The sequence below is a fragment of the Salminus brasiliensis genome, chromosome 18 (assembly GCF_030463535.1).
Source record: "Salminus brasiliensis chromosome 18, fSalBra1.hap2, whole genome shotgun sequence".
NCBI lineage: Eukaryota > Metazoa > Chordata > Actinopteri > Characiformes > Bryconidae > Salminus > Salminus brasiliensis.
In genome coordinates, this window is record NC_132895.1 from 26,548,309 (window position 1) to 26,561,981 (window position 13,673).

At 38.9% G+C, this 13,673-nt stretch overlaps 1 protein-coding gene across 1 annotated transcript; it reads left to right on the forward strand.

Moving 5' to 3' along the window:
* The first annotated feature begins 26 nt into the window (after nucleotides 1-26).
* hmgb3b (high mobility group box 3b) lies at nucleotides 27-2,993 on the forward strand. Its single transcript, XM_072661741.1, has 5 exons — nucleotides 27-113; nucleotides 1,112-1,310; nucleotides 1,402-1,541; nucleotides 1,664-1,838; nucleotides 2,133-2,993. The coding sequence occupies exons 2-5, from the start codon at nucleotides 1,161-1,163 to the stop codon at nucleotides 2,265-2,267; spliced, it is 600 nt and encodes a 199-aa protein (XP_072517842.1). The 5' UTR covers nucleotides 27-113; nucleotides 1,112-1,160; the 3' UTR covers nucleotides 2,268-2,993.
* Nucleotides 2,994-13,673: the final 10,680 nt, after the last annotated feature.

A 13,673-nucleotide genomic window follows, 5' to 3' on the forward strand; every position in this document is an offset into this window, starting at 1 on the left:
CGACCAATCAGGCGGGTCTCGTGGTGAGATAGCGCGAGGCTGTGTTGGGAGGAAGTGTGAAACCCCAGCGAGAGGTAGCCCACTGCAGACGCACGGTTGAACAAATCAGACTGGTGCGTATAAACACAGAAGAGTGCTTTAAACACTCACCTGAATCGCAGTGCTGATGTTATAGTTTATATTCGGTGTCGAATTGCTCGTTTTGTATTTAAAGCCCAATAGTCATGTGTTCGTATTTATATATTTCAACATAAATTACAAATAATTTAAAAGCGGGTCGCTTTTATAGCACTACATTTGGCTTTTGCGTTGTTTCAAACTGTGGGCTGTTTCTCTGTCGATTAAAACGGTGCCGTGTGACGGATGTTGCTTTTAAAATGGCTGGCGATGGAAAACCTGCCTTCACCAAAACTATGGGTCACGACGGTGCTTCAAATATTCACGAGTCCTCTGTTTGGAAAAGTGAAAACAGCAGAACAGTTCCACTGCGCTGTGTGTTTTCCTGCCTTCCCGTGTAAAGAGCGGTGAGGTGTTAACACGCGAATGACAGCAGACGGCGGTCAGAGCTGGTTCAGTCTTGTCTTTTGTTGCCAGCGGGCTGGTGAAAAACTTTTGGAGAAACTGTTTCTCCAGCGACACTTGTATGTAGCGCTTAACGTGTCGAGTCCTACCGTTTTCGATGTTTAGTAAGTGACAAGAACGAGTAAAAGAGACCTTCATCCACAACCCAGTGTGTGAAGGGGGTGTGTGAGAGGCTTTGTTAGCAATTCCCTAAGCGCGCTGGAGAGGCCATTTTAATGAATTGAGGCCTATTTAGAGGAACGTTGAAGCAAAGCTGCTTGCAAATCTCACGTCTGTTCACAGTGGGCAACAGAAGACAGACATTGGGCAACTACTGTTAATGATGGCCTGTCATGACAGGAAAATGGGAGATAAAAGGAAGATAATTAATTCCTAGTTGTTGCATTCCTTGTTCTTTCTTATCTATTTATTATATTATGGCCTTGATTAATTTAATGTTTTATTATTGGTGGACATAAATGTACTGGAAATTTGAATGCCATTATATCTATTCATGCATAAAATTATTTTTACCTGACTTCTTTTATAGGGCTAGGCATATTGGAAGTTTTGTAAGTGGAAGTCGACCAGTCTCCAGGATGGCCAAAAGTGATGTGGGAAAGCCAAAAGGCAAAATGTCTGCTTACGCTTACTTTGTCAAGACCTGCCGTGAGGAGCACAACAAGAAGAACCCTGGTGTTTCTGTGAATTTTGCAGAATTTTCCAAGAAGTGTTCTGAGAGATGGAAAGTAGGAAAGTTAGTGCAGTGTCCAAAAATGCTAAAAAGAACTATCACTTTTTCAAGCCTAGAAATGTATATTTGTATGCCATTCCTTTCAGGTTATGTCTCCAAAAGAGAAGACTAAATTTGAAGACATGGCCAAGCAAGATAAGGCTCGCTATGACCAAGAAATGATGAGCTACAATCCAGGAAAGAGGGGCAGGAAGAAGAAGGACCCCAATGCTCCTAGGAGACCACCGTATGTGTCCCCTTACTAGTTTACAGTATAAAGGAGGACATGCAATTAAATAACCATTTGAATACGCAAACCTTCCAAAGGTGTGGTATACAAATACTACTGAACGTTTCTTGCCGTTGTAGGTCGGGATTTCTCTTGTTCTGTGCTGAACGCAGGCCCAGTATCAAGGCTCAGAATCCTGGTATGGGGATTGGTGATATAGCAAAGAAGCTTGGTGAGATGTGGAACAACATGTCAGACTCTGAGAAACAGCCTTTCCTTTCAGAGGCCAACAAACTCAAGGATAAGTATCAGAAGGTAACATTTTACAGTTTTTTTTGTGAATTAAATGGATGGACTTGCTTTTACCTGTGAAATTGTCATTTTGAAAATGAGTTTTTGCGTGATGGTCAGGTTAACTTTCGCTCTTTTAGCTTTCCTGTGTGGTCCTCTTCTGTACAATTAATGGTTTTGTGTTGAAATTTGGCCCAAAAGCATTAGCTTGGTTTAGCCAATGGTTTGTGACTGTCTAAGCTGTTTCTCTGTAGAGTTTGAGGGTGATTTGAGGCTTCTTGTGTTTTTTTTTTTTTTTTTTTTTTTTTTTCCTTTTAGGAAGTGGCAAACTACAAGAGAAAGGGAAAAACGGGCAGTGGGGCGTCAGCTAGTAAATCAAAATCCAAGGATGATGAAGATGACGACGATGAGGAGGAAGATGACGACGAGGAGGATGAGGAGGAAGATGACTAAAAGACTTGTATCCTTAATCTGATCACTGGGAGATGCAATCACTGCCTGTGATTTTCAGATAGGGTCTGTCTGGTGCTAGCAACAAGGCAATTCACATAGCACCCAAGGAGAGGCCTAACCTCTGCAAGCTAAGACTTAAAATTCTCTTAAAGTACTAGTTTTGCTCTTGCTTTCCCCCAACCTCTGTTAATTGTATTGCGAAAGGGGGGCAAATTTGTTGTTGCTGTTCAGCAATAAGTATCTGGTTGTGTAAGAATATACATGTTAAAGCTGTCTAAGGTTATTTCTGTATGGTTCTTAACTTGGATGTTGACCTTGTTATTTTCTTGTTCCCCCAGCTTTAAAGTTCTGAACAGTACAGGGTTGGTAAGATGAAGTAGGCAAAAGTAAAAACTTCAGGTCTTTGTTGGAAAGTTTCAGAGGCAGAATGACAATTTTCTGGTTTTAGTCCAGTTTAGTTCAGTAATTAATCACCATTTGATGGGTCTCGGCTTTAACGATTAACATCACGTGTCCTTATTTGTCCTTAAGGGTTGTGGTGTGTTTTTTTTTGTTTGTTTTTTTGTTTGTTTTTTTGGCCTAGTTAACACTGATTTTACAGTTGCAACGTTTTAGATCTGCTGTGATCTTGATTTTAAAGTACAAATGTTAAATGTGTGGGTGATGTTTTCTTATTGAAGCTGGTGTATGGATATTTATGGTAATAAAGCTATGTTAATCGTTCAAGCTGTGGTATGGCTTTCAAAGTACAGCAGTATTTAAACAATGCATATGTACACTGCAACTAGTCTGTTGTGCATGCATGGTTTGCTGTCCTTTAGCCAATTTTTCCACCAGTGTGTGTTATTTATTTTATTTTTTTAACAGGACTGTGTCTCAATTAGATACACCATGCTGTCAACAGTTGTCTTGTGCTAATTTGCAAACTTATGCTAAATAGGTTAGAAGTGTGTACCCTTGGCCGGCGAGTGGAATTCCCTTTTTTGGTGTGTGTGTTCATGCAAGAACGCAATTACAGTAATGAACCACAAGATGTCACAAGAGCTTTTAGGAAAGGAGCTTGACCATGACTGGATGTCTCTTGTGAGGGTGGATGGGGGAGTCCAGCATTAGCACAAATATACATGCATGGGGACTTAAAAATAATTTTTTTTTATTATTCTATTTGTGTATCATTTTTTTTACAACTGGCATTATCACAAAGCAGGTTTGGCGAATCCATGAACAGTAAGAGGACAACTGCTCAACAAGACATGAAAACCTCAGACCCCCAGTAAGTAAACCAGAGGTGACAGTGGCAAGAAAACGCTCCCTTTGGAACTGGAAGAAGAAATCTCACAAGGGGAACCAATCCTCCTTTGGTCAGAACTCTTTAATTACTGATAAAAGTCACCGTACCACCACATAAGCCTGTTCTACTGCTCATGAGTGTAAAATAATCATATAATATTGTATAACTAACATAATAGTAGTGAAAAGAATACTGTGCGTAATGATTGTTAATGGTGGAAATAAAAATAGTGCCAGATTTCATGTAAATTTCAGGAGGGTGGATAGTTAATCTGACACGAGGGGAACCTGGTGGTCAGTCTAGTGGGTGGCAGCTGTTCTGATGCAGGTACAAAGAGCCTAAGTGGTCAGTCTTCCAGCAGGCCTGGCCTGATGAGTGGGCAGCCATTAACTCTGAGTGAATAGATTTATAGAGAACAGAGAATGGTGAGCAGTACCAGAGGGTTGGTAATGACTCCGGCAGGTCTGATTATAAAAGCCTAAATTAAAGGAGAAAGCCAGAGGGTAACCGAGCCATGGGAGCACCCTGAAACACTGGCATCCATCTGCTTCATTGTCCACAAACCTGAGTGATTGAGTGCAAGTGCGGGACGGCAGCTCCTGCGTCTTTTTTTTTTACTTCAAATGTTGACGGCTGGCTAAGGCAGATTTGGTGTTTGCTTCTTTATTTTTGCTCTTTGGTTCAATGCGAATATAGCTAACAAGTGAAGTAAGCATTTGTCACACAAAACATTCAACTTTATTAGCCTAATATAACATATATAATATAATTAACCAGCTATATTTGGGGGGGGGGGGATTTTACAAATGATGTTTCACCAAAGAAATGTATCCATGTATCTCATTCTCAGTCTGGTAGCTAACTATAAACAGTTAACCTGCAACTCTCTCCCTTTGAGCTGATCTTGTCCACTTATCATTCATCATATATGCCTCTACCTTGTTCATCAGATATCAGATTAAATCAATATGGCATTTAGGTATTATCTGGAATAATGTAGGTAATATCTGGAAGCCCAAGAGCAGACTACAAGATGTGTGAAAAATCTCCAACAGGGACATACAGACCTCCTGCCACAGGTGATGTCAAAGTGCACGAATCTACCATATAAAAGAGACATTGATTCTCACTGAAGGTGTGGAAGGAGGAAACCTTTAGTAATAAAATACACAAAATATTTTTATAAATAAAATAATATAAAAGAAATAACATTTATTTTGTGTTTTATATATTTTTAATTGTTATATTACCTCCATTTCTCAATATTGTTTAAATAATATGTATAAAAAGACAAGGTTTTTTGGGGTGTCTTGAATTTTTTTATATATGCATTTGCATCATATGAAATATTACAAATTGTGAAAATATGGAAAATCCTTTCAGGATTCATTAATATGAAGCTATATGACAGCACTCACAGATGATCATGGAATTTCTAGGAAGAAAACAATTTCACAAACTGCAACAGTGGCATCGTATTACAGTACCATGCTGGAATTCAAGAGAGCTCTTTAAACAACTTGTTATTTTGTAAAAATATTTGTAAAGGCAAACTGCAAGGCTTGATACTTGGTTTTATGCACATGTGACACTGGGACTGAATTAAACCTGTAAACCTGTAACTGTAACCTCGATTTAGAGCTGTTAAAGATACCCCTACTTCACTGTAATTCCAGGGCTGTGTGTTGGTTGAGGACACAAAAAAGGTAGCTGCACTCTTGCAAATACAGGTGCCACAAATGGGGATGCCATAAAAGAATCACTTACAGTTATGTAAAGAACCTTTCAGTGGTTGGTTCTTATTTTTGTAAATGAGATGTGAGGTTGATGAATCTTTTTACTCTACATATTTTTACTCCACTTACTAAATTCTACAAAAAAAAACAAAAAAACATTTTGTTTTCTAGAATCTTTTATTCGAGCCAAAGCAAGGAATCCAACCAGGAATCCTAAAAGTATGTTTATATTTAAATCAATACAATTACTATTACTATTTGACTATAAAATCCTTCTGTTAACATACAAAGCCCTACATAGCCTTTCTCTTGAGTACCTGCAAGATCTTATTACATATTATGAACCATCAAGATTACTTAGATCTCAGGATGCTGGCTTCTTTATTAGCTAGTTCACAAAATTCAGAAAACCTCAGCAGGGGAAAGAGCCTTTTCTTATTAAGCCCAACTCTGAAATAACCTTCTAGATAATGTTCGGGACTCAGACAGTCTTATTTTTCAAGTCTAGGCTGAAAGCTTATCTGTGTAGTGTAGCTTTTGGTAATTAATGCTTCCTCTAAGATAAAGGTTGCAGATCCAGGGGTTCATTGACACAGGGAATTTTAGTATACTAAGATGCTGGAGCTGTCGTCGCACTGCTTGCATGCGATGACCCAGGTTTGTGGACGGTGGAGCAGATGGACGCCAGTGTTTCAGGGTGCTCCCATGTCTGTATTACCTTCTGGTTCTCTCCTTTTAATAAGGCTGTTATAGTCAAACCTGTGGGAAACATCAGCCACACAGCCATACAGCTTAACATTCTCTGTTCTCCATAAATCAATTCAGAAGGAATTCGATCTCTTTACCTTCCCCAAGTAAATGGCCATCCTCTCATCCGAACTGACCTGTTAAAAGACTGACCGCTACTGTCGCATTTGGCTTGCTCACTGGGGGTCTTAGGTTTTCAAACTAAACAAATCTATCAGAGACATAGCAAAAACTGTACGAGTGTCCAAATCAACAATTTAGTACATTAAAAAAAACAGCTCTCAGTTACAGTTGTGACAAACAGCCAGTCAGGTTTCAGCAGGCATTTGAAGGGCTTAACAATCTGCTGGTTGGCTTCTGTCTTCCAGTATCAAACTTTGCATGCCTTGGAACTACATGCGTAATTTACAACTGACTCAGCATAATCTGGGGCACGTTTCATTTAAATAAACAAGCTGCTGTATCTTGCATCCAGAGCGAGTGTTCTGAGCACAGGAGCGCAAATACTGTGCAAATTTGAATTAGCTTCAGAGCCAGGGAAAACATATCTATCAAGGCCCAGCAGCAATTAGCCTCAAGCCTGTCTAATTTCTGTGCCATGCATTCAATGGAATTAGCGTCTGTTAAGGCAAATGGGACTGGGATTGAAAAAGCAACTGAACGGTGACTAATTGAGACCACACTATAGCTCTGCAGCAGCACCTATACAGAATTTTAATTCCATTGGTGCATTTGAAGAAACCCAAATGGAGAGCAGGAGGGGAGTGGGAATAGGAAGGTTGTTGTGTAGACTTTTTGTGATGGATGCAAGTAATGTTTTCTTTTGTTGACACTTCCCTTTTCCACATGAAATATATAGAAACAACTGCCCACATATAAACATATCCAAATGTATTTATGTTAGCAGTCTTTTCCATATATTTCAAGTGGAATAGGGCATGGAGACATCATGATGCAAGTCATTGGTGCATTTAGGTTCATTTTAAGTACATTTTGCAAGTTGTTTCTGCATGTATATTTTATAACAAACAAAGTGAAGTGATCTGACTCACTTGGACAGAAGCTGGGAAGAGAAAGAAGGAAAGAGAAAGAGTAGAATCAAAGAGAAAGGAAAATGTAGAGGGCTACAATTGGTTGACACTGGTCACAGAGCACTGAACTCAGTAACAGATGTTGACAACATCATGCTGGCCATCCTCATGTACGCCTTGTACCTCTGGGCCTGTCCCTATGCCTGTCACTTTGACATACTGACACTCGGCCAAACACGCCAGTCCCCTGGCACACCCCACTAGCTCTAAGGTCAAACAGACACACCTCACTACAAAAAAGGCTGACTGTAAAGACACCCCCTCCCCACAAAACGCACATAAATAATGGAGAAGCCTTATATAACCAGCTTGTCAGCTAAGATTCCTGATGTTGGAGAATGGGTGGTGGAGGGGAGGTGAGTTTACATCATGACAAAAAAAGTGGTTGTCGAAAAGATGTTCTTTCTCTGCATCAAACCACAAGCTTGACCTGTGTGAGACGAAGAGCTGGAGGGCAAAAGGAGAAGATGATGACAGTGAGAAGAAGAGAGGTAAGGACAATGATAAAACCACAAGGCCATAATGCATTACATTATGTATTATCTCAGTGCATGCATTAAACGCAAGGGTGAATTATTGTCTTCCCAGATATATATATATATATATATATATATATATATATATATATATATATATATATATATATATATATTTAGAGACTTTGGCAGTGTGCACTTTAGCATTAAAACCTCTGGAAGAACCACCAATATTGTTTATAATGTATATGATGAATGATATACATATACTCAAGGTGAGTTCTGGAGATTCATGACCCAGTCAAAACATCTTTAAAAAATTGGCCCCTCCTCTGGGATGGCTCATTAGAATGAGATAACAGATGTTTCACCACAGTGCATATTTAATATATAACAGATGTGTTACCACAATGCAAATTTCATATTTTTCACTAATGTTCATGATGCGTGGACAGTGCAATTAAATGTAACAGACTCTACTTTAGTGGAAGCTTTTTGTGTGCAAAGAAAGTAAGACTTGCATCCAAACCTTACATCCAGACACGCTGCTTCAAATGAGATTCCCTCATTAAAGTACACATTTCTATTAGCATTGCCACTCTACTAAAGGGTTATAATGCAATGATCTTCAGATGTAAACCATTGCATCAGTAATTCAATGTAAATGTAATGTAAATCTAATGAATGAAATGAAACAGCACAGCCTCAAACAACACAGAAAAGCACTTATCTGAATAGAAATATAAGATTGAATTTTAACCAATTGTATCTGATATAGCTCATATAATAAATTTTGTGGAACCCATCAGATAATTTCTTTGATGCTTATTGGGCTCTCATGGGCTGAATGGTCACACGACAGAAGTTACCTTTTGTGTGAATGAAAAGGTACATAAATGGCCATGACTGCCTTTTTACAAAGGGATTTGTGGTTGGCTGTTGAATGGAGCAGACTGTCGGTGGTTCAAGTGTACACTCAAATGGTTTAATTATATCTCTGTAAAGGAATACTTCCCCTTAAAAATGCTAACAATTAATCAAACTACACTGAACAGGTTTACATGGAAAATGAACCATATACGTGGTTTCCACCATAAAGTAAACCCATTAAATCAGGCAAAGAACCATTTGCACATTGTAAGGGTTCTGTGTAGAACAATTGTTTTTACTAAAGAGTCTTAAGAATGTAGGAGAATATGCCTCAGCTAAGCACCATGTTAGTGCTAATTCTTATTTAATGATAATATTTTGAGGTCCTCTTTCAAACATTATTTATTCCCATTATTTCTCTTTTAGAACAGGATGAAACATAATGCCAACAGGATGAAAAGGAAAGTTTTTCTTGTGACCAACCTAATGGTTACAATGATGTCTAAAAGAAATAAATAATTTGTGGGATGTCTACATCCAAGGTGCAAAATCTTAAGTGTTGCATTAGATGATGTCATTGCTGGAAATGTACTTTTCTTCCAGAATAAACTAGACTTGCAGGACACTATCACAAATCAATTACAGGAACTTATAAGCAATATAACTGTGATGAAGGACAAAATGCAAACACACAACGATATCACCTGAGATTGCAGACTTATCATATTACCATTAGCCAAACACGATATGGGTATAATAAACAAAAAATGTTTTTGTGCAAAAGTGTAGATTATCCATTGGACATGATAAATGGCACCGCCTGATATTGGTCTCACTGCAGAATTTAATTCAATTTAATTCACTACCAAGTATCCAACCTATCATTCATAGCTACTGACGGCACCACTGTGTCACAAGCAATATCCTATCATTCCACTTTTCATAGTCAGGAACAGATTCAGCCTTAGGCCTGAAAAAATAAAACATTTCACCTATCTGTTCAGATAGTGATCTGCAAATGAATATTGCATGTGACAGGAGGAGGACAACTTAGATAAGAAAGTGAGGCACAATCCTGTGAAAATAAGGAAGTTCCATGGTTAAAATGAGCTTTGCTGAGAGCTGGAAAGCTTACTGAGCTGGAGCTTTCAGCTAAGCCCTTCTTAACAATATCATACTGCTTTCACAGAAACTCTTAGCAGCACTGCTTGGCTGTAAGAGTGGCTAATGCTGACAGATGATGCTGTGCATATTTCCTTCAAATAGGCCTTAGCCTGAGAATGACAGATTTTTTCCTGTCAGAACACTCATGTCTTCTTTTAAAGCCATTCCTTTCATTTTTTTTCTCTTTTTGCTAGATACACTGAAATTTGTGTCTCCCACACACACTGCAATAAAGAAATATCTCACTGGGCCTTATTCACCAATATCGTCCTATGAATTTTTGGGCCACATACGCAGCTGATTAACTACTTGGCAGGGTGACATTGGCTGACCTGCTTGCAATTTTGATTTGAATTGTCGGTTCTGCTTGATTACCAGCATGGCCTTGACTTGAATCTGAACTCCTCACATCAAATGGACCCAATGTAAACAACAGTTTGATCCACATGGAAATCTGATGAATGCCAATACTATATATATGTGTGTGTGTGTGTGTGTGTGTGTGTGTGTGTGTGTGTGTGTGAACATGGGACATATCCAACATGGGACATATTTTTCAGCCACAAATCAACACATATAAACATGATGGAATAGATGATAGAAAATCATTGCTGTCATACAAAAATCTTGTAGCCCCAAAATGGTATTGGTAAAATTGTATTCCCTTCAAGTCATTTAAAACAATGCAAAGGTCCACTGCCAGATTGTATTTTAATGTAATAATGTGTATTATACATATAATAAATATATATGTATTTACTTACCAGTGAAAATGTATGTATGATCCAAATTGAATGCATATGTGTCCAATATATGATACTTACAAAAAGTTATACATTATACAGTATATAGCATAAGATTACGAATGATCACCTTCTTGCCTCTGATCAAGGCTATGTATCTTTATTAGCCCTACTAGACCTTAGTGCAGCCTTTGATACAATAGATCATACTACATTACTAGAAAGCTCTATATATCAGCCAAACCTGATGATAAATTTAGATTACAGAAAATGGGGGACTGTGTAAAGGATATAAAACTCTGGATGTCACATAACTTTCTTCTCCTTAACAGTGACAAAACCAAGGTTCTTCTTTTAGGTCCAAAAGACACCAGAAAAAAAACTATCAGACTTAATGTTAGACTTGGCTGATGCTTTCATTATTCCTGGTTTAGCAGCTAAAAATCTTGGCGTCACATTCGACTCAGATTTATAATTTGTGCAACATATAGCCAATATAGTATAAGTAGGACAGTAGGATATAGTAGGACAGCATTGGAACATCTCCAATCTAAGAAACTCCTTATCTCTACAGGACGCAGAAAAGCTAGTACACGCTTTTATTACCTCAAGGCTAGATTACTGTAATGCACTTTTGTCAGGATGTTCCAGCAGGAACCTCAATAAACTTCAGCTGGTTCAAAATGCTGCAGCCAGGGTCCTTACTTAAACTAGAAAATTTGACCATATCAGTCCAGTTCTATCTGCACTTCATTGGCTCCCAGGTAAATTCTGTATTGAATACAAAATTTTTCTATTAACATATAAAGCCCTACATGGCTTCGCTCCTGAGTACCTGCGGGATCTTATTACATATTACGAACCATCAAGACTACTTAGATCACGGGATGCTGGCCTCTTACTCGTTCCCAAAATTCAGAAAACCTCAGCAGGGGGAAGAGCCTTTTCTTATAAAGGCCCCCAACTCTAGAATATCTTTAAATCTAAGCTGAAAACTCATCTGTTTAGTTTAGCTTTTGGTAAATGAATGTTTCCCCTTAGATAAAGGTTGCAGGTCCAGGGGTTCGTGGACACAGGGAATTGTAGTACACTGAGAAGATGGAGCTGTCATCTCGCTGCTTACACATGATCACTCAGGTTTGTGGACGGTGGAGCAGATGGACGCTAGAGTTTCAGGGTGCTACGGTGCCTGTGTTACCTTCTGGCTCTCTCCTTTTAATTAGGCTGTTATAGTCAGACCTGCCAGAGTCATCAGATACTGCTCAATATTCTCTGCGCTCCATAAAATCCTCTTAGTACTAACTCTCTCTTTTTATCTTCTCTGAGTAAAATGGTGACCCAGCCCGACCTACTGGAAGATTGCCCGCTGAGGTCCACTCTACCTGTGTCAGACCAGCTGCCACCTACCAATCCAAACATGAGACCCCCCACCCACCACCACCAATAACAGACCAGCGACACACCCTCCTACCACTGCTACCTGTTTAATGACCATGTTAAAACCTAAATGGACTCATAACTATCCACCACTATTACCTGTCCGTTGTATCTGGTTCGGAAATTTTTATCAATAATGTTTAAATAGTTCTGACCAGAGGAGAATGGGTCCCCCTTGTGATTCTTGGTTCCTCCCAAGGTTTCTTCCTCCAGCTCTGAGGGAGTTTTTTCTTGCCACTGTCGCCGTTGGCTTGCTTACTGTTTGGTCTTTGATCCTTCATGCCTTGATCCTTACATTATTTCTTCTTTTTGTCTCTGTCTTTTATTAATTACTAATTATGTAAAGCTGCTTTGTGACAACAACAGTTGTAAAAAGCGCTATACAAATAAATCTGACTCGACTTGACTTGACTATATATGCACTTTTTCTTTAAACATATGGCCAATCCCTAATGACATATTGTTAATATAACATATGTTAATATATGGGCATGTATCAGATTTCCACAAAATGTGCATTAAAGCAATATTTCACTTATTATCTATTGGGCACCTCTGTATAGCTGGAGAACTCTTTTAATATGAACTATAAAATATAGATAGTGCCAGTAAGTGCATCTTTCATATTACCTGGACTACAAAGGATAATCCATTTTCAATTTATTTATTTGGAAAGACAGTTGTTCTCACCAACAGGTCTAAAGCAAACACACCCAGATACTGTGGATTTTTTTACAACCATTGTCAGTCATGGAGGACTAGTTTGCATGTCGTTGCCATGGTTTTTGGGTTCTTCAAGCTTTTTTTTCCAAATCCTATACATCACTTCTGACTGCTTTGGCCTCCCATGTGACCCCCCCATTGCTGTATGCTAATCACGCACCCCTCAATTCAATATGCCGAGGCTGTTGTGTAAGCTATCAACATCACACTCCAAACAGCCAAAGCTCATGACTGATTATCTGTCACTGGATTATTTGCAGTTGATTATAATGTGTCAATCTCTTACTGGGACTCCAATCCACTGAAAACAATATATCATATATCATACACACACACATGTAATTAAGAAATGGCAGTTAACGTGAACAGTGGATGTCAAGTTGAGGTCTGGAAGACCAAAAAAACATTCAGAGGATTGCTCATAAAAATGGTAGAAAGGCAATACCTGTTTGGCTGCAAAATACTTGTAGTGCACTGTTCTACTATAAAGGAGACAAAAATTGCCATTTTAAAAAATCTCACTACACATTTCTACATAAACTTTTTTTGACCTCTAAAGAAGCCCAGTGCATTTGGGGACTGATTAAGTTAAAATAGAACGCGTTGGCCACAATGCGTGTATTTGTAGGAAAAGGACACCTCTCCAACTGACAAGCACAGGGTTTTATCGATCACGCTTTGGGCTTGGGTTGTAGTTTGGATGCCCCAGTGTCACAGTTCAAATGAGAGTTAGTAATAGCACTCTGATTGGTCTGCAGCTCTTGTGAGCTGAGTGTGATGAATCGTGAGGTATTCCTCTTGTAACCATCATTACAAATTACTGAAACTTGTCCCATAGTAATTCTTCTGTGAATTCTGACCAATTGAGATTGCCTTAGAAATTGATAAGCCTTAGGTGCCCAATACCCTGTGAACAGTTTTTGATCAGACCTTCCCACAAGCCTGATGGAACCTAGAGATGCTCTAACCCAGTCACCTGCCTATAACAATTTGGCCCTTGTCAAAGATGCTCAGGTCTTCACACCTGACAATGTTTCCTGCATCCAACCTGCATCTCTCTCTCTCTCTCTCTTTCTCTCTCTCTCTCTCACACACACACACACACACACACACACACATCCTCCAACA